This window comes from Streptopelia decaocto (genome assembly GCF_964273445.1).
Source record: "Streptopelia decaocto genome assembly, chromosome: 18".
NCBI lineage: Eukaryota > Metazoa > Chordata > Aves > Columbiformes > Columbidae > Streptopelia > Streptopelia decaocto.
This window is the reverse complement of record NC_138673.1, coordinates 6,070,010-6,093,569: the sequence shown is the minus strand read 5'-3', so window position 1 is coordinate 6,093,569 and position 23,560 is coordinate 6,070,010. Positions and strand designations below refer to the sequence as shown.

Below are 23,560 nucleotides of genomic sequence, written 5' to 3'. Positions count from 1 at the left end.
GTGCAGCACCGGCACTTCCCAACCCCTCTTCCCGCCGCCCCCTTTTCAATTAAAATTACCCAAAACATTAAAATAATAAAGCGTCCAATGCCAAACACGCCTTGCCCAGGCTGAATTTTTAAACACTCCGCAGTTGTTACTGGGGCAACCGAACTGCCTGACGTTGAAGCGAGACAAAACTATTTACCTGTTTTACCTACAGAAAGGTCATTTGCTTAATAAAATATAGACGAAATCTTACGGGAGCCTGGTTACCCCGACACTACAACGCAGGTTCCCGTGAGAGCTGCTCCCAGTTCGTTCCACGGGGTCCGGAAACCCATCTCGCCCGGGGCACTCAGGATTTGGCTGCTGAAAACGCTCCCACTAAACGTGGTTCGATAACATATGAATAAGAGACACTTTAGCTACAAATCCACCGGCCAGTCTTGAGAACTTAATCACTACAATGATCTTTCTGCAAAGAAAAAGACATTGTAACCCAGGCTTGCACTTGAATGGCCGAGGGTTGTGTCTCCCAAAACACAGGGAATGCAGCACCCGCAATTACATGCACATTAATCATTAACAGCATAACAAAACCCGGTGATGAGATTTTTAGGAACTCATTAACAAGGGCATAACGTATGCATTTTTATTTAAACACGGCAATTTACACAATAGCTGTAAGTTTGCTTCCCTCCCCCTCAGCAAAACCTGTGTACTTGGGTATCAGAACTAGCACCTAGTGTTTATAAAGAAAATAAAGACTTTTTTGGCAGTATTATTTACTGCAAGCACTGGTCAGATCCTAAGCAATTTGGGTGTAGTGACATATGGATACATTAAATAATCCAATTTATTGTGATCAGTCCATTAGCTCATTGCTTCACCAGCAGTGGAGTTTGGGGTAACTGGTTATCTCCGAAACACTGGGAATGCATAGATCAGATGGCGAAATGCGTTTGACAAAAAGGGACAAATCACAGTTGTGGTCTGAAATTACTGCAGTGCAAATTTAAAATAAGTGTTTTTAAAGCAGTGGATCGTAATAAAGAGGTAGGTCCTTCCCTCCTTGATAGTAAGAATTTAACATTGCTCAGGAGTAGCTCAGCTAAAGCAGCTTTATGTTCGATATCTAGGGTACACAAGGAAGTGATGGCAGAATAGATTAACTGGAAGATAATTTAAATTGTATACAAAACGTTTCACATAAAAAAGTTATTCCGCAAGAGGTTACTTTTTGTGGAAGGAGCTGATTAAATACACTGATTAAACTTCTAGTGATATAAAGCCCTTTTTACCTTGATGTTCAATACTTCAGCAAGGTTAACTTTGGGGGGGTCACCAAATATCAGAAAATTGATGTTACATGAAAATAGAGTGCACCTTTCTGCTCAGAGCAATGGCTCTTCTAAAAAGCAGCCTCTAGTTATAGGAACTTATTTATCTACCAGGATTGTCAAAAAAGCAACCAAGACCTAACCCACTGATGGAAATTATGAGGCAAAAAGCCACTTCACGTGCAACTCTTGCACTACCTCCTCCCCAACCCCTTTTGGTTCCACACGACGCAATTTTTAATAGAAATATTTCCTCCCTTTCTGAAGCTCGGCTCGACGTTCTCCTCAAGAGCAGTAACATCAGCACTTACGTGCAGGGCTGAGGGCTCCCAGGTGTACTGACAAAGCAGAGAGGACATTTACATGAAGAAATGTCATATTTTAAATAGCACTTCTTTTTTTTTTATAGAGCAGATTACAGGATGAGTGTCAAGTTTTCAAATGGTTACAACAATATCCTGCCTGACTCTAATTCATCAGTTATACCACCCAGCTTACCGAAACATTAACAGTGTACTTGCCTTTATACTGCAACGTGACTTAACTGAAAGGTGCCAAAATGAACACTTCTGTATCATTTGCACTCATACACAAGATGTCATGCACAGCTGAGACATGGTTTTAAATCTATTTACAATTGTACATATTTTACAATATATATGTCATCTTTACAGCTACAGAATAAACTCAGACTAACATTAGTATCTTTTGAGTTTCTGCTTGAACTCAAATACTGGAAGTTAAACTAATTATTAAAAACAAGTAAGTGCATGCCTAGAAGGAAGATTTCGGGAAAGATGCCAATGGACTAGTGTTGCTTAAAAATTACACCGGTTTGTGTAGAAAATTTAAATCCAGTTCAAAAACCCACAAAAGCCTAATAGAAATCTACTTGATTAAAATAAATACAATTCATTACACTTAACAAAAAAAAAAAAAGGTACCTTTAAAAATGTACTGATTTAAGCTCATCTGATTTTTAGCCTCACATTTATTTTCCTTCCCAAGTGGTAGATATTACTAGGTGAGGATAATGATGCTTTTCAAAGTTAAGAGCGAGAATTATCCTGCATAAACCTGAGGCTGCAGTGGTGGGGGCAGCTTGTCATTCTCCACATTTTCAGAGTCAATAGCTGCTAAGGCTTGATTTTTTGGTTCTATTTCTAATGGATATTTCTCAACAATATCTTGGACTTCCTTTGTAACTCCGTCAGTCCAATCTATGAGGTCTTTCTCAAGCTTCTTGGCTTCATTGACAATCCTTTCCTGTCTCTCATTCAACTGAGATAGCAGGTCTAAGTTTTTGTACATTTGCTTAACACCCAGGCACACATCAGGGGAAAAACTGTCAGATTCTTGCTTCTTCGGGGACGCCTGACCAGTCATAAACCGATCAAAATCTTCTTGGCTTAGATTTAAAGACTGAGCATCCAGTTTTTCAATGAAGGCCACGGCACAGCACTGCAAAGAAAACAGAGTGAGTATCATTGCGAGCTACACATTGGAACTTACGCTTTCTATTTTTTAATCCTGCTGTTAGATCAGTAACTGATCGTATTATTTAATGCTTCCTGAAGAGCTTTTCCAGAAATTAATGGTATCAGACGGTTCACATGCCTCTCTCCTCTCCCAAAGTCTGAAGAAGGTAAAAACTCAGAGAATAATACAGGGAGACACTATTTCAACTGAACGGTACCAATTCACTACATAATGTCCATTGCAAACCTCAGGGTCACTGTGTTTTGGAGGTGAGAAGCCAAGAAGAACAAGACATGACAACTAGACAAGAGCACTATATTAATATTTAATCATCTAATCAGTAGAGATCTGCTATGCTCTCCATTTTCTGAAATAAGGGATGTCAAATGCCCATCTCACCTTGTGGATGCTCTTCTCCGGCTGAAAGGAATTTTTAACATTCCAAGTATTTCATTCAGCTACATATTTTCCCTCAAGAATTGCTTTACAATGAAATGCAGTGAAGCCAGATTAATAATTATAATTCATTCTAATATAAACAAGCACATCAATAAATGCCTCCTGCAGAAGCTTTAAAAAGCCTGTTTACCCCCACACATTAATGGGCTTGTTCTGCAGCCCCTTCAAGAGAAACTCTCATGGGCTTAAACTGGGAACTTTGCATCCATAACATCTGCACAGCCCAAACTCAGGATTTTTGGAATAAAAAGTACTTACCTCCTTACAGAATAAAAACATACCTAAGTCTTAGTATCAGACTGTTCAACTAAAGGATTTAATATCATAAAGAAAGCAAAGCACTGACCGGTTTGGAAAGCAGAGAAGGAAGAGAGAGGAGATATAAAGCAAAAGAGTTCGCTGTACTCTAAGTAACCTCAAACACTATTTGAAGAGGAGTCTTAATTTTCCTTCTATGTTATGCTGCGTTTGCTTTATTGGAAATTCCAGCATCCAAATAAAAGACAATCCTGTCGTCTAAAATATAAGCACTATTCCCCCACTTACCAGGTTGGTAAAATAGTAGCCGTCTTCTCCTGTCATTAGCCTGCTTGGATTACAGAAGCGTGTTATATACTGGATGTTAGACTGCAGACGGGGTGGGTTTCCCTTCAAAACAATGTATATAAGTGTTGGAAGAAAGTCATCAGCAGAAGCCGGTTCATTTTTTGTGATTTTAATAGCATTAAATATATGCTTGCTGCACTTGGTGATGCATGCTAATTTATCACGAGGGACGCGCTTTGAATCCATTTCGATAATGTCTGTAAGATAAAAAAAAGTTCTCAAATCATTAAAATCTTATTAATCAGACACACCTGAGTGAGTAGGAGACTTACTGGACAACACTGGAATTGCACAAGTTTTATCTGTGGTGCTTGATGTTACAGAATCACAGAATGTCAGGGATTGGAAGGGACCTCGAAAGTTCATCCCGTCCAACCCCCCCACCGGAGCAGGAACACCCAGATGAGGTTACACAGGAAGGTGTCCAGGCAGGTTTTGAATGTCTCCAGAGTAGGAGACTTGCTGATAGTGCACTCTATTCCCTCATCCAAATCATTGATGAATATATTGAATAATACAGGCCCCAGTACTGACCCCTGAGGCACTGCACTAGATCCAGGCCTCCAACTGGACTCTGCCCCATTGACCACGACTCTCTGGCTTCTTCCCTTCAGCCAGTTCACAGTCACCTCACTACCCGGTCATCCAGACCACACTCCCTCAGTTCAGCTGTGAGGATGCTGTGGGAGACTGTGTCAAATGCCCTACTCAAGTCAAGGTAGATCACATCCACCGCTCTGCCATCATCCATCCATCTTGTTATGTCCTCATAAAAGTCAATGAGGTTGGTCAAGCACGACTTCCCCTTGGTGAAGCCATGTTGACTGCCCCTAATGACCCTTTTATCCCTGATATGCCTTGAGATGGCACCAAGGATAAGTCGTTCCATCAGTTTCCCAGGGATGGAGGTGAGGCCGACTGGTCTATAGTTACCCGGATCCTCCTTCCTGCCCTTTTTGAAGACTGGAGTGACATCTGCTTTCCTCCAGTCCTCAGGCACCTCTCCCGTTTCCCAAGACTTGGCAAAGATGATGGAGAGCGGTCCAGCAATGACCTCAGCCAGCTCCCTCAGCACCCGCAGGTGCATCCCATCCGGACACATGTTCCATAAAGGTATCAGTTTATTCAGCCTTCTCTTGCTTTAGTCCCAAGTACTTCAAATACAGCAGGTAAGCCTGAACACTTCTGTGATGGAAAAATTATTCCCGCTTCACTAATCCAACAGCGCAAAGACTATTGCCAATCTCACAGCCTGAAGCCCCTTCTGATGATGGCAGAAAATAATCTCTGTGAACAAGACATCAGAAATTCAAAGCTGTGAATGTAAACGTCATCGTTCACAAACCTGTAATTGCTTTTACAACCATATCAGAGACTTCTGGAATTTCTTCATTGACCGGAACACACAGCATTTGTGGAGTTACCCAGTGCAAAGCCCTACGACAAGAAAAAATGTTAAACCATTCTGTGCCAGTAACATTCAGGTGTTTGAAACCAGCTGCTTCTTGAATTCAATGCACAAGGAGCGCTTTGTGTCAATGAGGCACTAGTCCAGTTTTAAACCAGTTTATTCCACTGACGTCATTTATTTCCAGAAAAAATATTCTCTTTTTTTGCTATGACTTAACAAAAGCACACCAATTAGCTTTCCTAGCATAGTAGTTTTTGTTATTTATTCTGTTCATTCCTTCTGTTTTTAACTGAAGCGTTTTTAACTCTTTCTGGTTACAAAGCTTGCCATTTGTGTATATACAGCAAAAGATTTTAAGGTGCCTGATTCAGAGCTCATTCACGGGACTGTGGATTACTCAACTATTTTTCTTTCAACGCCTTACCTGATTCTCTTCTGGACAGCAAGATCTTTCTTCTCATCATCAGTTGTTTCAGGGCAAAAGACATATTTATACTGTCGAGTCATAATGTATTTTTCAATCTGATCCATTGCTTTCTCAACCTTTTCAGGGGGCACTGAAAGGCACAAATCCCACCCAATACAGTAAATAAAGTATTCCGCTGTTTGGAAGATTAAATACAGTTTGATCCTAATGCCACCAAAGCAGCACTATTGATTTCAGACAACCTGAGTTAATAAAGAATGGATATATTTGGAGTATTTTCACTCTGTGCAGCAGAAGTAAAAATATAATAACGGTGAGAACAGCACATGCCAAAGTGAGTACGTGCACAGGCTCACAACGAAGCACATTCAACACACAAATTAGGTTCAGCTGCTCGTAGCTTACAAGAATATTGCTCAAAAATATAGTCTTGCAGAACAAATCCAGCGAGGTCTTCCAAGTCCTGTGTTCCTGTTTATGTCTAAAAAAAATCCCTGGGTCTACTTAAACTGTGCCATTTACATACCAGGCACATCAACACCATTCGCAACAGCAACACTCCCCTCTCACTGGCTTCTTGTGCAGGGCAGTGTAACCCGAGGCTCACAGCCTGTTAATTGGGTTGAGGCTACACAGTCGACTTCAGTTTTAAACAAACAGCACTGAATTTAAAACAAGAAATGAAAACAACTGACCCACATTTAATTGAGAGTTCAAGAAAAACCTGTTAAAACAAATCATTTAGACTGTAAAACTTTACCAAACTGGTGCTGCTGGGAATAGTTCTAACTATGGTACTAGAATTTTTAACAGCATTTCTGAAAGCTGGTTAGGAATGCTTCATTTTTACTTGAAAATGCAGGAGGCTTTACCCTCAAATCATTGCTTTTTCAGCAGTAAGATATGAGATACCTTTCCAACGCGTCTGTAATTTCTCTGCTACATTTTGATAGAAGTCCTGGGCACATTCAGATTGCTCCTCAATACTCAAGTGCTGTAACAGAGAAGGGATTAAGTGTGGATGTGCCGAAGAAATGGCAGCAATACCTCTGATGTTTTGTTTCAGGAATGTGTCCAGCCGCACTAACAGTCTGAGAATGCAAATATATCATCAGAGGTGTTTATGTTGGCTAAATTATATTAAAAAATATGAGAAACCAAGATATATTGGCTCTTTAACATGTGACAGACTTAGTTTATTTGCTGAACAGCTGGTTATTAGCAATGGAGCTGGACAGGGGCAATGCCATTTTCCCCAGACACATCCCTGAGTAATGGTGACAAAATAACAGACTGTTAAGCAGAATGCTTGCTCCCAATTTTGTGTCCGTAGCTTTTTAAATTATTATATACAGTATACCAAAAAACTAAGAACATAAACCATATATGTGAAAGAATAGCTATACAGTAAACACTTCTAACTATAAAGTTACTATGAAATATATTCGCAATGTTATTTGTGAAACAACAGTGTCTGTTGAGCATTAGCTGAGCTACTGAAAAACAAACTAGAGGTCTGAGGGGTTAAAATTAACTTTACTGATCAAGGCACTGAAATAGCAGCATAGAACTGTATGTAAAAACAAAAATAAAACAAGGAAAACTTAGTTTCTGAATTCTCTAAGGCCAAAAACTACAGTCACACTGAACATAAAGTCTCAGCTCTGATGGCAGAGCTGCATTTTAGGCCTGGTTTATGTGTAGTAGCAAACTGTACATTTTGAGAAAGACTTCTTTTTGACTAGCACAAACTATCGAGGCACCAGGACACGACAGTATCTTAATATTTATAAACAATAATAAAAAAACACTATTTTCACAAACTCTATGTGTGGAATGAATCAGTTCCAAGAGAAAAAAAAAAAACAACAAACTTCAAGATGTTTTTAAAGTGGAATCTGCATGGAAGAAAGAACTCGCTTTATTTCCAGTCCAATTTGAGGATATGATTTGAGTAACTACATACTAAATAGGAAAGGTAGGGGGAAAAAAAAAGTGCTGAATATTGACTCATTTCAACCATAGGTGGCACTACAGACACATTAATATTTCAGTAACATTATTTTAATATGGAATATTAAGACGTAACTCTTATTCCGTATTTAAAACAAAAAAGCACAGTCAAGTTCCCGTTCTCCAAAGAAAATTAGTCTGATTCTGTATTATCTTTATAACTTTTTAGACTTCTTGCCCTTTTTGAAGACTGGAGTGACATTTGCTTTCCTCCACTCCTCAGGCACCTCTCCCGTTTCCCAAGACTTGGCAAAGATGATGGAGAGCGGTCCAGCAATGACCTCAGCCAGCTCCCACAGCACCTGCAGGTGCATCCCATCCAGACCCATGGATTTATGGGTGTCCAGATTGCCTAACTGCTCCCTAACCCAGTCCTCATCAACTGAGGCAAACTCCTCCATTGTCCTGCCTTCCTCTGGGGCCTCAGCGGTACGGGGCTCCTCAGGACAGCTCTGGCAGAGTAGACAGAGACAAAGGCGGCGTTCAGTAACTCTGCCTTCTCTGTATCTTCCGTCACCAAGGCACCCACCTCATTCATCAGTGGGCCTACATTGCCTCTGGTGTTACTTTTATCTGCCACATATTGGAAAAAGCTCTTCCTGTTGTCCTTGACCCCTCTCGCCAGGTTTAATTCTAAGGAGGCCCTAGCTTTCCTAGTTGCCTCCCTACACCCTCTGACAACAGCCTTATATTCTCCCCAGGTGACCAGCCCCTCCTTCCATGATCTATAAACTCTCCTCTTCCACCTGAGCATACCCAGCAGTTCCCTGTTTAACCACGCAGGTCTCCTGGCTCCCTTCCTTGACTTCCCACGTGTCGGGATGCTCTGTATACAATATTCCTGTATACAATAGAAAAAACCCAAACTGCTGGCAGAAGAGCAGCATCTTCTCTCCCTCTCCCTAATTTCCCCATTTTATCTACGTAAAAGGCATGCAAAACTTACCCTTTTATGATTCATCGTGTCCAAAAATAGTTTACATTGCTTATAGATATCTTGTCCAGGTTTATGATATGTCTTGAGAAACTCGATGAATTCCTTGGATACGCGATCTGTCTCGATGCTCGCCTGCCTGTTTATAGAAGGGCTGGGAGCCTTGGCTTCTTGGATCTCTGCTGGGAAAATTTGGGCACATCAGATTAGCCTTTTTACACTGATGGATGAATTCAGGAAGGGTTTAATGTGGATTAAAATAACAGGTTGGTATTTTTTTCAGCTGTGCTGACGAATAAGCATTTATTTTTCAAGCTTTACCAGTGAAACATTGGATATTACTAAACAGAACTCTAGGAAACTGAGTATTCCACTGAAGTGAAACATTTATAGCCACATACCCATTTACACTAATGGCCTTTTTATATTGGCAAATTACTGTAAAATGAGTTTGTTTTCCTGTTTCTCACACTTTTATTCCCAGGTAAGATATCTCCATTTAAGGTCAAGGTTTTCAGATGGGATTCTGCAGCAGTTTAAGATAACGGAGTGGTCCCTTTTCCATTCTCCCTCACCTTTACATTCCTGCTCCTTCGCTTGCACCAACACAAGTATTAATTCAACTGGCTCATGAACTAGTGCTGGGAGAAGTAATCTGGGGCAGTTCCAGTCAGAAATGTTTCTTATGGGGTTCTTTTTCAGCTAGATCAGCTCCCCAGGCCGGCTTCCTACCACCTCTCAGGAGCATCAGCCACACGAGACAAGGACCAGGAGCAGAAGGTTGGTGCAAACGCAGCAGATGCCGCAGAATCCCACCTGCCGTGTAAATGAGAACGTGGCCATTTGTGTTTCAGCAAGAGCAGAAGCACCAGGTCTGTCACAGGTACACAGAGCGCACACAGCACCGGGTGCGAGTTTATAGAGCTGCAACCACAGGGTTTTTTCCACACAAACACGTCTGATTGTCCGAAGTTTGCGTTGCAAGTTAATTGTACTGATCCAACGCCTTTGCTACCCATGTGTAGTTCACCCACCTTTCAACTTTCCAGCCAACACTGCTCAAAATGAAGGATTGAATAGAGATGATGTAAATGAACATGATGAAAAGCGAGCAGCAAAGAGACAGAAAACATTAAAATATTCGTGATCAACATGATACAAACAAATCTCAATCTGGAAATACGAACATGCACAGCAAAAAAAAAAAAAAAATCCTTGTTTCAATAAGCGTACATGCAGAACTCCAAAATAAAAGGAAATAGATGGGATTAGTATATTTAAATTGGTATACTGAATTGGAGCTTGAGGTAGCTTATCAGGGTTATTTTTTGTTTGCTGTTATTTGCTTTTAAAAAGATTCAGAACTACAGGAAATTCAAAGCTGTACGATCCACTGACCATTTGACCAAAGCACAGGACTCATCAGGATCTCTTCAGCACAACCTTCTCTACGTAATTTGGCCACGTACCATTAGAATATTCAGTCAGGTACCATTAGAACATTCACGGTGTTTAAGTGATAAGAATGGAAAAGGTTTTACAAATATTTACATTCCAACTGTAACAATCGAGCTAGAAAGTGCAAATCAATCTCCTTTGTGGTGACACAAGAACCGCAGGGGGGTTTCCTCCAACCTTCTTTATACCCAAGATTCCAAGTAGAATCCCTGTGTATTCAAGATGAATGGCAACTTTTGAAAGGGTAGAATTACAAGATAGTTTTCCCATAATTGATTACTGACTTCATTTCAACAAACAGCTGAAGATTTAGTGATTTCAACATTAAGTTCACCATATTATAAAACTAATGAACCTTGCCCTGCTATTTGACCTTAAGGAATATGAATACGTTTTCTACAGTTACAAATAGATTACTTTTTAGTTACTAGAGAGATGTAGTCAACTGAGGCAGATTACTGTTAATTTAAGCAGATTAAGGAATGCAGGAACAAATGTACTTTCAGCAACAAAATATTTTCAGTTCTGTCAGGTAATCTAAAAGAATTAAGTCTAACTAAAAAGAAGGTGATTACAGAAGAGAAATTCCATCTAAACAAGTTGAAGAGAACCTAGTAGAGGAAATATGCCAAAAAGAAAGTATGGGAAGAGTTAAGAAAGGAGCATCTTCACAAAGAATAAACACTATTAAGACTAAAATCTTTCTCAAGGCATTTGAGAAAAATGCAAGTTGTCACAGCAGAACATCAGCACTCCAGTGATTCACTATGGTTGTGCCATGGTCACGATCCGAGTGAAAAACCATAGAAGAAGTGTTGTCATTAGCTCTGCTACACACACTCATTTGTCTTCTTCGTTTAATTTGCAAATGGTACATCTTCAAATTTCATTAGTCAGCAGAACACGTCAGAATTGCAAACAAAGAACATAAGACAAGATCCTAAAGCTGTTTGCATCACCGGTTCTGGCATCTTTTTGGTTAAAATGAAACCAGTGCATCTTCCCTTAATTTTTAAACTGTCTTCTTGACTAATATAACAAACAGCTGGAGATGTTTTGAGAATGTACAAGTTCTTGAAGTATGAACTAGTAAACTGAAGTAGTTTCAACTTATAATCAGGTTTATAATGGCAACCTGGAATTATTTTTTGACAAAAAGACGAAGCAGCACAAGATGTAGCTACTTCTTACAAAGTTCTTTTCTATTTTTTTAAACTGCATAATCCTTCAGATGTCACACTAAGGCAGAGCTCGAAGAAGCTTCAGCTTTATTCGTATATCCTCCCTACCAAAATGCAATAAATTAGAGATTCAAGTTCACCTCAAGACGCCAGACTCGCCTTTTTTGTTGTCTTCATATTCAACAGCACAAGTTAGAAGTGGCACAACCCTAGTTTGTATTTTGCAAAGCCCAGCTAAGGAAGCTCACTAAACGCAGGCAGCCGGCTGGCTGGGGCTGTACCGCATTACCTTCGGTAGGGGAAGCCAGTTCCCAGGAGGGAGTAAAAATCTCCTTCAAATCCCTGAGAATGTTATCAGCATTGCGCTCCCTCCCAAGCTGTCCTTGCTTAACGATTTTCTCTTGAGCCACTGAAATAAATGCAAAAGCAAGCAAGGCACCGAGAGCGGGAGCATGTCCGGAGAGATGAAGGGGATAAAAAAAGAGAAAGAAAATATGGAAAGTGAGAAGAACGAACATAAAAACAAGTTTTCAATACAAAGCTGAACGCTTCATTTAGCCGGCTGCTGCCCATGCACCAAGGCAAATTCTAAGATGAAATTCAGACACATTTAGAATTTCTTTTTAAAGAAATGCATTGGCTATAAGGCTAAGACACATTAATGTTGCCTTTTCTTCTGGAATGCCTCCTCCACAGTCTGGCATTTTTTGGCTTCTTACCCATGTAAGCTATTGCTATGCAAAGACACTAGTGCCATTAATCATTCTTACTTGCAACACATTCTGTAGAATAAACATTCAGCCAACCATAAACTTGATATTCCCAGCCCACATAGGCGTACAAGCTTCTTTTCACATTTATTTTCATTTAAAGGCACCCTGCTGACACACTGCAATTTTCTTCTTCAATCTGTTGAAGTGATCCCTTTTGGCAGCATCACCTGGTACTTTATATCAGCATTTCTCTCACACTTAGATATGTCAGTTTTTTTGGGGTGACTGACAGCCAGTGCCCCTTCAAGTCCCAAACCACGGTATGATACTACGGTTGACTCATTAACTGAGCACAAATGTGTCATGCAAACAAGATGCTTCCACTCATCTGTAGACCACCACTAGGAACACCTTTGTACTACACTTTAGTGGAAGAGCTCCTGTATAACTAACACAAACACAGCCACAGGTTTAAAAGTGCACTGTTCTATTTAAAAGATTGTTCAGCATCACCCAAAAGCTCATGTTTTCAGTAAGACTTCAAATATCACTCTCCAGAAGCATCATTATGTCAACTTTTTAAAGTCAAGTCACAGAGCATTACTCTGCCTTTTAGTATGTTTACAGAAAATACTTTTTAACTTAATATGTTGTACAGAACCACTAAAAGCAAAGGGGGAAGTTACCCTTCTTAGCTCCTGTTCTGGAAGAAGCGGTGAAGAACTTCTTCACGGTAGTGACCTTTCGTGTTTTCTCATTGGTTTTCTTTTCTTCAAATTTTGAAAAGGTCAGTGACTGTGCCCCTTGGGTACTCTGACTACTGGCATAAGCTTCTTCCTCCTCACGCTGAAGCCTGGAATTAGAAAAATATAAGGCTAATTTAAATGCTTAAAAACAGCACAAAGAAGCTAATTTCCTGTGCAATAAATAAATTAATTACTCTTACAGAAGATAGAAACCACGGCTCGCAGCTGAGCAAGTCAATACCTTGTCACAATCTCAGAAATATTCTGGGAAACAGATCACTGTTGTCATAATTTGCTTTTAAAGTCTTGGTGATACATATGCTTGCTTGAATGAACGAAGCAAACCACATCACTGCAACACTGGTAAGTGCTTTGCAAAGACCAAGCCCATCTTTTAATCTATGTGTACAAAAGAAGGAGCGAGGGCAAACAAACTCATCCTTCCATGTCTACTTTTCTTCCTATGCAGGAAGAATAAAATGGGTTAAATTATATTGCTCTTCAAGATGCTAAAAGGTTGAGCAATTTTATTTAAACATCCATCCAGCTCAGGACAATAAATGGTCTTGCCTTTGTAATCTCTTAAAGCAGGACTTGTGTCTTATCTGTGCTGTCAAGCCTGTCTGCCCACTACTGCAAACAATCACAGCTTATCTCTTCCTTTAGCATCTCCCAACTGAACAGTTACTGATTAAAGAATTCCTCAAATGCCCCATTTTATTGCACATAGACATTGTAAGACTGACAGCACAACTATCTACTCTAAAAATCCTGAAGTTTTTATTAACTGTTTAAGCCAAATTTATGGCAGAGAAAAAAGAAATTACACATTCTCTGTACTGTGATCACTTACCTGGCACCCTCTGATTATGCCAAAAAGGGTCTCACACACTTCTCTCTACCTGCCTTTGCAGTTAATTTGTTCCCAACAGTAAAAAGAACTTCAAAACCAAACAAATAACTTCAAGGCCTAAGGTAACAGGGTCTAGGGTAGTTGGATACCAGAAAACTGGGGGCTTCTAAAGCATAGCCATGAATTTGGACCCAAGTGAAGTTCAGAGAACTTCCAAAGATGTCACCTTCAGGCAGCTTGATGAGAACCTTGCACTTAATGCCTTTTCCTTGTTAGTTTCCTTCCTTTTCCTCCCCTAATTATCTTGGTTAATGTATCACTAGGTAACTGAAGATCACTAAAGTGTTCCAGACTCAAGTACAGACACGTGTCTCAAGTCATCTGCACTTTTTCCTGGAGTTCTGGTATACCCCACTAATATGTTAAGGTGAGCACATACAGAGATCTGCTGGAAGGCAGGAGGGCTCTGCAGAGGGATCTGAATAGACTGGAAAAATGGGCCGATTCCAATGGGATGAAGTTCAACAAGACCAAGTGCCGGGTGCTGCACTTTGGCCACAACAACCCCCTGCAGCGCTCCAGGCTGGGCACAGAGTGGCTGGAGAGCAGCCAGGCAGAAAGGGACCTGGGGGACTAATGGACAGGAAGCTCAACATGAGCCAACAGTGTGCCCAGGTGGCCAAGAAGGCCAATGGGATCCTGTCCTGTATCCAAAAGAGCGTGGTCAGCAGGACAAGGGCAGTGATCCTTCCCCTGTACTCTGCATTGGGGAGGCCACACCTGGAGTATTGTGTTCAGTTCTGGGCCCCTCAGGTCAGGAAAGAGATTGAAGTGCTGGAGCGAGTCCACAGAAGAGCAACAAGACTGGGGAAGGGACTTGATCACAAGAGCTATGGGGAGAGGCTGAGGGAGCTGGGCTTGTTCAGTCTGGAGAAGAGGAGGCTTAGAGCTGAGCTCAGCACTCTCTAGAACTACCTGAAGGGCAGTTCTAGCCAGGTGGGGATTGGTCTCTTCTCCCAGGCAGTCAGCAACAGGACAAGGGGGCATGGGCTTCAACTCTGCCAGGGGAAATTGAGGCTGGAGATTAGAAAGCAATTCTTTGCAGAGAGAGTGGTCAGGCATTGGAATGGCTGCCCAGGGAGGTGCTGGACTCACCGTCCCTGGAGGTTTTTAAACTGAGATTGGACATGGCACTTAGTGCCATGATCTAGTCAATGGACTGGGTTGGACCAAGGGTTGGACTTGATGATCTCTGAGGTCTTTTCCAACTCAGTTGATTCTGTGATTCTGTGAAAATTGTCACTTTCAGCCTTCAAACTGTTAAAATTACAGATTTCAGTATGCAAATTAGGTCAAAGTATTTGGTGGAGGGTGTTTACATTTGTTACTGCACAGACTTTCTTTTGAAGCCTCTTAAATTAGAATGTCATAAATATTCATCTTTCCATCAAAAGGAAGATTTTAATTCCTGCTGGAAAGGTCAAATTTGAGAACTTATGATGCAACTGAGCCAGAGCAAATAGGGCTAGAAAACAGGAGACAGGAATAGTATTTAGAAGTCATCCTAGTGTAAAAGACGAAGGAATAAAGAGGGCTCTTTACCGCTCTGCCAGCTCCCAATCCTCTTGAATCTGTTTCTGCCTGGCCTTATGGTATTCCTCTCTCCAGCACTTGGAGCAAAATCCCTGCCAAGCAGGATTGCCATAGTAACCACATCCCTTCTTGCACAGGAGCTCTGACTGATCAACGTGAATTCCTCTGCGTTCAGATTTCAGGTTCATTTTCTTCCTGTTTAAAGAGAAAAGGGTTAAAGACAGAAACATGATAACAGCCTGCTAGAAATCAATTCTTTCAAAGGCTTGCCTTTTAGAAAGAAGTCACCTGTTTTAATTATTTAATAGTACCATAGCAACAAAATAAAGGCGACAGGAGGAAGGGCACCATTACATAACCACGCAGCCCTGAGAGCCAACTGCAGCATTAGCATAACTTTGCATCACTTTGACATGCAAACTGCACTCAGTGGCTCTAGTACCAGTCACACGTACATCAGACAGCTACGTGCACAATTGGAAAAAGGCACAATTCTCTGATCTCAGCAGCACGCTGTTCTAATAGTCACAGAAACATGAAGCAATGGAGGAAAACAGAAATGCAGCTAGTTGCAGTCACCACCAAAGAATCAGAATCACAGAATGTCAGGGATTGGAAGGAACCTCGAAAGCTCATCCAGTCCAATCCCCCCATGGAGCAGGAACACCCAGATGAGGTTACACAGAAAGGTGTCCAGGCGGGTTGGAATGTCTGCAGAGTAGGAGACTCCACAACCCCCCTGGGCAGCCTGGGCCAGGCTCTGCCACCCTCACTAAGAAGAAGTTTCTTCTCAAATTTAAGTGGAACCTTTTGTGTTCCAGTTTGAACCCATTACCCCTTGTCCTATCATTGGTTGTCACCCAGAAGAGCCTGGCTCCATCCTCCTGACACTCACCCTTTAGACATCTGTAAACATTAATGAGGTCACCCCTCAGTCTCCTCTTGTCCAGCTCCGGAGCCCCAGCTCCCTCAGCCTTTCCTCACATGGGAGATGCTCCACTCCCTTCAGCATCTTTGTTGCCCTGCGCTGGACTCTCTCCAGCAGTTCCCTGTCCTTCTGGAACTGAGGGGCCACAACTGGACACAATATTCCAGATGTGGTCTCACCAGGGCAGAGTAGAGGGGCAGGAGAACCTCTCTGACCTACTGACCACCCCCCTTCTAATACACCCCAGGATGCCATTGGCCTTCCTGGCCACAAGGGCCCAGTGCTGGCTCATGGTCATCCTGCTGTCCACCAGGACCCCCAGGTCCCTTTCCCCTACGCTGCTCTCTAACAGGTCATTCCCCAACTTATACTGGAACCTGGGGTTGTTCCTACCCAGATGCAAGACTCTACACTTGCCCTTGTTATAGTTTATTAAAGAGAAGCCAGCTGAGCAAGAGACAAAATGTAAATAGGTTTGTATTGAGGCCAAGAATGTCGCTGCAAAGAATCACACCGGTGAGACTTTAGATAATGTAACTTTGGCCTCAAAGAACATGTCTTCACAGCACAGTGAAGTATCACAGCTGACAGGGACGAGATGCACCTCCATGTCTTTAGGTACTCAAGTTACTTCAGAGTTAAGTTGGGCATCTGTACAAAGCACAGCTCTAGAGAATTTATCTATAGTGACTGCAACAAAAAGATTTCTTTTCAAGCCTCCACAGACACTGCAGCGCCTGTCATCCAACGATCCAGCCCTCCCCTTTCTTTTTTTGCTTGACAGAAGCCATCCCACATGCCAGCTTGCTCCCAAGGATGTTTCAACTACTTCCCTCTAGTTCTAAATGCTGTATTCATTTAGGAGAAAAGCAGAACACAATCTATCTAACAGACAAGAAATTAAATATCAAATGTTTTTCAGCTGCACAGCCTGGAATGGCAATTGCATGTTGGCAGCATTTGGAAACACAGCCCATCCTCAGAGCCTCACACGTGCCCTTTATCACCAATTCTGTAAAGAGCAGGGAAGCAAAAGCTCGAAACTCTTCACTTGCTCCTGATGCAGTTTAAGGGCCACTTCCTAAAAACAGAAGCTGCAGCAGCATTTTTATTAGAAACTTCTATTGCAGGTGCCTGTACTAGAAAACACGCCTCGTATAAAATCTGCAATATTGCCATTAATGACAAAGCTGATCAGTGTGAATGTTTTCACTGTATACTATGAGGAGCTAATAAAGACAGAACAGATAAAAACCTCTTCATAACACAAACTACAGAGAAATTTTACACCGACCTCATCACCCAAGGAAATAACACCCCTGATCCTATCACCCTCTGCAATGGAGTAAGTTACAACAGTTTTGCAAATGCGGTCTGTAGCACAGTTTCATGAATTCAGGTGTCCATCACTCTTATTTAAAAGCACCGCACTTCAGACACTCAGATTGTCTGAAAGCTAAAGGAACAGAATTAAATACATGACCCTGCCTTCTGAAAGCTCAACAGCATACTCGCTTTCTATCCAGTTGTGCACTTTCACTATCTCTATACAGACGCACAATAAAAATCACCTTTCTGTATCCGCAAAGTTTCAGCCACAATTACCCTGGCATCCTGCTGGCCCTCTGAGTACATTAGAACTAAAAATAAGGCTCTGTTTAGTGTCAAAGTTCAGCAGCTTTCCCTGGAGCAAGCAAAGCAGGTCTCTTAGTAGCAAGATTAATTTTTTTTGCATTCTTTTTGGAGAGGTTTGTAAGCAGCTGCAAAGCCACTAGAAGCAAGTTGTTCAGTTGCCTCCCTTTCAAGTATTTTCGATTGCAGTTACATCAGTTTCAGATCCAGGGACAAAAGAGGTCACGCTGAATCAATATACAGAAATCACATGCTGCACTTAAAGCAAAGCCTTTCTGCTTCCTTTAAACACACACAGCCATTACAAAAGAGTTTCACAGCCATTACAAAAGAGTTTCACAGCCAACTTTTGCGGGTCAGCACTTACATTTTAAAGAAAAGAACAACTCAACAAGTTTTAATATACTGAATATGAAAAATCCATCTCGAGTCAACCTCTGGCATATTGGTTGCTCATACAAAAAGTCAGCGAAGTTCACCAGCGTCAGTGCAGAACTAACCAGATTGCATTGACACCAAATGAGGCAACCAGATACTATGTTCCCCCCCACCCCATGATCTTCCATTACATTCCCATGGGACTAAAGATAAGCCCTTCATCATCAGTGCTATTTCACAACTAAAACTATGGGATAAGAACAGAGCCCAAAAGTTTGCCAACACCTGATGATCGCACATGATATCTTGATATGCAGGCCGGTTACATAAAGCACAAAACCAACTCTAAGTTTCCATAAGGCGCCCTCTCCATAATTATAAGTCCATCAATCCTTGGGCCATTTTTGTCAGTATTCTTTAAGGTGGACTGAAGTCGCAGCAATTTTTGCTCCAGGACATTGTACCTTTCATATCAGACTCAAAGCTCTCAACAGCAGCAAAAGATTATATTTTAATTTTCACACTGACCAGATTACAAAATGTCTGGAAAAATTAATAGTAAACTTACTAAAGCAGGTATCACAGTTCCAGCAAAGAGTGCATTCTTAGCTTTTATGTGGTACAAAAAAGGGGTTCCTTTCATCAAAATTGGATCTGTCACTTAGAGCTGATTTAACACACACATGAAAGACCACACTTACGTAAGACGCTCTCTTCAGCAGTAAAGCTAAAATAATTTTCATAACACATCAGGGTTTCCAAAGACTGCAGACACAGCTTTCACTGTGTATGAAATAAGGTTTAGAAGTACTATAGATTTATAATGAGTTCAGACACCACCAGCTTGTTTTTCTTGTTGCTCTCTAACATGTACCTACCTCGCTACCAAGGACGGAGCAGGCAAACAGATCCCTTTATTGCCAATGCACATTGCATCACTGCCACAATGACAAGATACCCACTTCTTCATCAACTATTTATTAGCCCTGGATTGTTCAGGTCACCTTTGATGTAAGAGCTGGTTGAAAAAGCTCACATAGCAAAGCTGAGTAGAAAGGGGGCTCATTTAATCAACCTACAGACACCTTTAAGAAGACATAACTGCAAGTCAACTTATAATTATTACAAGCTATGAAAACAGTTTCTAAAAAACTCTGCATGCTAACTCTAAAATTTAAAGCACTGGCTTTGTAAGACTGTTCTGTAAATGAGCTTCAACATCGGTACCAAAGTTCATTAAACTTATATAAAACCAGAAAAAGACATCACATAATGGACTTGAAACAGGCAGGCTGACACAAAGGTGTGAACCTGCCTTTGGCTTCTGGTTTTGGTTGGGGTTTTGGGTTGGTTTTGTTTTGTGGGGCTTTCCTCTCATCTATTTACCTTACTCTACGTTCCTGAAATCAACAGTTTTCTCAAAAAAAACTTGGCACAACCTACACCAGTCTTCTTACTGGACTTCAGTGGTCATGATTTGGCTCTTCAAGTGTAACTCTTCAGAGCACTTAATGAGCAACTTGCATTAATTCTCCTCGTACCAAAGTGCCCACAATGTTTGACCTGGTGTCACTCACTGCAATGACCATCCCAGAGCAGGAAAAGAAGAACAACTGGGGAAGTCTCCAAAAACACAATTCTTACAGTAACATTTGCTGGTTTACTTTTGACTGGTGCACGGATAGAACACGATACTCCACACTGGATTAGGAGAGTAGCCAGTCCTACCTAAAACTGCTGCAACTTCAGCTCCTGAAAATAAATTGATGACTTAGATTAGAAAGTGCATCAAAACTGAGGGGGTAGAAGGGTGGGACTGGGTTAAGGACTCTTAACTACAAATTTTGCCTATGGAAAAACAATCTTAAAATAACATATTTATCCTAAAAAGCAACCACTGACCCAAATGCCACAAAATTATTAAGAAGCCATGTTAAGTGTTGAAAGAGTCATGATTCATGTGTAATCCTAAACACTCAGGCATGTCATTAGCAGAAAAGTAATTAACCATGAGTTAATTTCCTTTAAAGGAAAGGGTGGGGCAATATGATCTAAGAGACTCATGAACAGAAAATACGAAAGCCATTAGACAACTTAAAAATTAAGAACCATCGCTGCTATCTTTGCAGAATAGACCATATGAGTCTTCACAGTTTAATGTGCATCTCTCTTGCAATTAAGAAATCCCAGCTATAGCACTTATTTCCTAGTACAAACAGCGTGGGTTTCTAACTAGGGATCCTGAGAAAAGAAACAGTTGTTAAGTGTGATGAGAGACACACAGTCGGATCAGCCACCTGGAAATATTCACCACCTGAAAATCGGGCAGGGAAATGGCAGCCACTAATTAAAACCTCTGAAACACGAAGGCCAGGAGGCTTCACCCCTCCATCCGCAGAGCTCACAAGTCACTTCAGATGCATTTTCCCCACCAACATCAGCGCAGATCTTAACCTACAGTTCTGTTTGCCCGCATCAAATTCTTAACGCCTGTGGCAATGACCGCTCAGCTAGGAGCAGCATCAATTCATGAATTAACAGACTGTCTCACCATCTACATGTGACTCATAGTTGCACTTTTAAATGAAATCACAAGAAACATCTAAAAAACGCTTTGTAGGGTTTGTCTGGGAATTCAATTAAGCATATGATCAGCTAAAACTCCTAAAAATCCCCTCAGAAACAGCGGCGATTGGGTTCTACACGCTGTTTTCTGACAACATGTCAACCACGCTCACCTGCATACAAATTAAAACTAAGTTGGCTACGACCTCAGAGAAAAACTTCAAAATATCTGTATTTGACTTCTTACTAACAGCATTGTAATAGGACTTCACAAACATGATTTAACACATAACGGGGGATTATATAGCAAACTTCAGGAGGGAGCTGAGAAAGCTGTTCTAGACAACACCGCAAAACAAAACTAAATACCAGAATCTGTGACTATCTTCAAGCTTATAATCACAGACTGTTATGTAAAGCGATCTTATGAATTGGTATGATTGTCTTTATATTCCTATTCTTCCCTTCTATTGTGCATTGCTTTGTGGTTTTTTTGTCAGCAAAGCATTCCACTGAGTTCTGATTCTCTTCCTAATCCTCCCCCCTGCAAAACACTTGTGTAACCGTGTCCAGAAGACCAACACATGCAATTCCTGGGTAAAGTGCTGTTCCTGGAAACCCTCTGTCCTTCTGTGCTCATCAGTCCTGAGTCTCAAAGGAGTCTTGTGTAACTGGAAAACTCAGTACAAGTGCCAGAGCACCGGCACGAGAAGCTGCCAGTGCAAAGCACCGCTTCGAAAATAGTTTTCATGACCGTGAGACCAAACAAGAAAAGTACGGAAAGTCATGTCAATAACGTATTTAAACCGCAACTTCCATAACGCCACTCCTTTTCGAAAACTGTGCAGTGACAATAATTTCCAGCACTTGGCCAGATTCGGGCCCCACTCAGCCTAAAAAACAAATAATAAAGACTTGAATTTAGCCTGTGACAACCCCCTCAGCTGACCCACCGCCCCAGTGACAGCGCTCTGCCACAGACCAAGGCAGCCCAGCCGGATTTCGGACGGCGTCGAACCACTCCCTTGGGGAGTTTTTCATAACTTCGAGTGCATCATTCAGCCTCCAGTATCTCACACCCTCTCTGAAAATCCAGCCACTCCCTGCTCCGGGGGAACGGCCTGAACACTACACAAGGTGCTCACGCAAGGACAAACACCTACAAAAGCATCCAAAATGTGCTGCTCAGCACCTGAAATATACTCCAGACTCCATTCGACTTGACTTTAAAGGACTTTGATCACCCATCGGACAATAAGCTGCCATGCAGCGGTAACACTTACAGCCAAAGACTCAAAAACCCCTTGATCCACAAGGGACTTCGCAGCAAAAAAGGCGGAGGGGCCAGATTTGCAGTTATCAGTGACAACTTCACTCTAGTTATTGAAACACACCCACTAAATTAAATAATGATAATTACAAATATCTATATTATAAAAATAGTTTTAGGAAGTGCAAACGTTAGGTTTCTCTGCACCCCAGTGCATGAAGCCCAATCCCGCTGTGCCCCTCGGAGAACCCTCGGGACAGGGTTGATGGGGACAGGGGTTGGCGGGGCCGGGTGTGCCCCCCCCCGCCCTCCTCGGCGGCTCAGACGCTGTGACACCGACACTTAGAACGAATTATAACAACCGGCGGCGGAGAGGCCGCGGGGGGACGCTGACAGTCCCCGAACTGTCACTACCGGTTCAGTGGGGAAACCCCTTCCCGCAGCCGGGCCCAGCGGCACCGGGCAAGCCCCGAGCGCGGCCGCTGACAGGACCCGCGGCGGCTCGGACCCGCGGCTCACCGGTTGCCCCGGGCGGCGGGGGCGGCCGCTCCGCTCCGCGCTGCTCCGCTCTCCTCACGGCGGCCCGGCGCCTCCTGCCCTCCGCGGTGGCGCCGGAAGGGCGTGTCCCCGCTTCCGGGGCGGGGCGCTGTCCCGGAAGGAAGCGGCGGCGGAGGCCGTGCTGAGGGGAGGCGGCGGGAGCGGCACCGCCGTGTTTCACAGGGGAGCTAGGGACAGATTCGGCGTGTTTGGGCGTATGGACGTGTGGTTCTCTTCAGAGTCTGGTTTTCTGCCCTTCCCGCCACCCTCCGCAGCGGATCCCCTCAGACACCACCCCAGCTCCCAGCAGCTGCTGTGGTTTTACCCCAAACTCAGCTCCGTGGGCGCTGTGACTGGGTCTGGATGCTGACAGCAGCAGAAAGAGAAATAGCTACTGCTGTTCACAACTTACTCCTCTTCCCCTTCTCATTTGCACAGTGTCTTTTTTGCCAGCTAAGCAAATACAGAAACTTTCTTTTTGAGTGCTGCACAAGCAGGAACAGTTACAGGCAACTTCTCTGGGCTGCTTCATGAAGACTGAAACACAGGAGGTTCCATCTGAACATGAGGAGAAACTTCTCTGAGGTGCCAGAGCCCCGGACCAGGCTGCCCAGAGAGGCTGTGGAGTCTCCTTCTCTGGGGACATTCAGACCCGCCTGGATGTGACGCTGTGTCCTCTGCTCTGGTGACCCTGCGTGAGCAAGGGTTGGACTGGGTGATCTCCAGCGGTCCCTTCAGCCCCAGCCAGTCTGTGATTCTGTGATGCTGGGTGGGTGCAAAGTGGAACCGAAATGAGCCGGTACCAGCCACTGCTCAAGCGCCACCTGTAAAGGAAGCGATGATGAAAGAGTTAACGGCTGGTGCTGTTAAACGAACCCCGGTGTCTTAATTTCCATTTGCAGTCGTGCAAAGCGAACTCGCATCACAGGGGAAATGAGGAGAGGGACTATAGTGGCTGCAGAGCAGGTCAGCCAGATTCCCATAATTTTCAGTGTAATATATGTCCTTCCTTCAAATTGAATGAGCTAAATGGACTGACATGCATTGTCCTTTTA

The 23,560-nt window shown here is 42.5% G+C and overlaps 1 protein-coding gene across 4 annotated transcripts; it reads right to left on the bottom strand.

Annotated features, from left to right (window-relative positions):
• Positions 1 to 620: 620 nt before the first annotated feature.
• On the bottom strand, positions 621 to 22,608 carry RABGEF1 (RAB guanine nucleotide exchange factor 1). 4 transcript variants are annotated; one of them, XM_082068397.1, is made up of 10 exons: positions 22,488 to 22,608; positions 15,205 to 15,390; positions 12,690 to 12,856; positions 11,580 to 11,699; positions 8,664 to 8,833; positions 6,617 to 6,698; positions 5,702 to 5,834; positions 5,212 to 5,303; positions 3,807 to 4,063; positions 621 to 2,783 (listed from the first exon to the last, which is right to left on the bottom strand). In XM_082068397.1, exons 2-10 carry the CDS (start codon positions 15,381 to 15,383, stop codon positions 2,385 to 2,387), a joined length of 1,599 nt encoding a protein of 532 aa, XP_081924523.1. In that variant the 5' UTR covers positions 15,384 to 15,390; positions 22,488 to 22,608; the 3' UTR covers positions 621 to 2,384. The 4 variants fall into 4 exon arrangements, with proteins under 4 accessions (XP_081924523.1, XP_081924524.1, XP_081924525.1 ...); XM_082068398.1 differs by having other exon boundaries at positions 8,664 to 8,830; XM_082068399.1 differs by lacking the exon at positions 11,580 to 11,699.
• Positions 22,609 to 23,560: the final 952 nt, after the last annotated feature.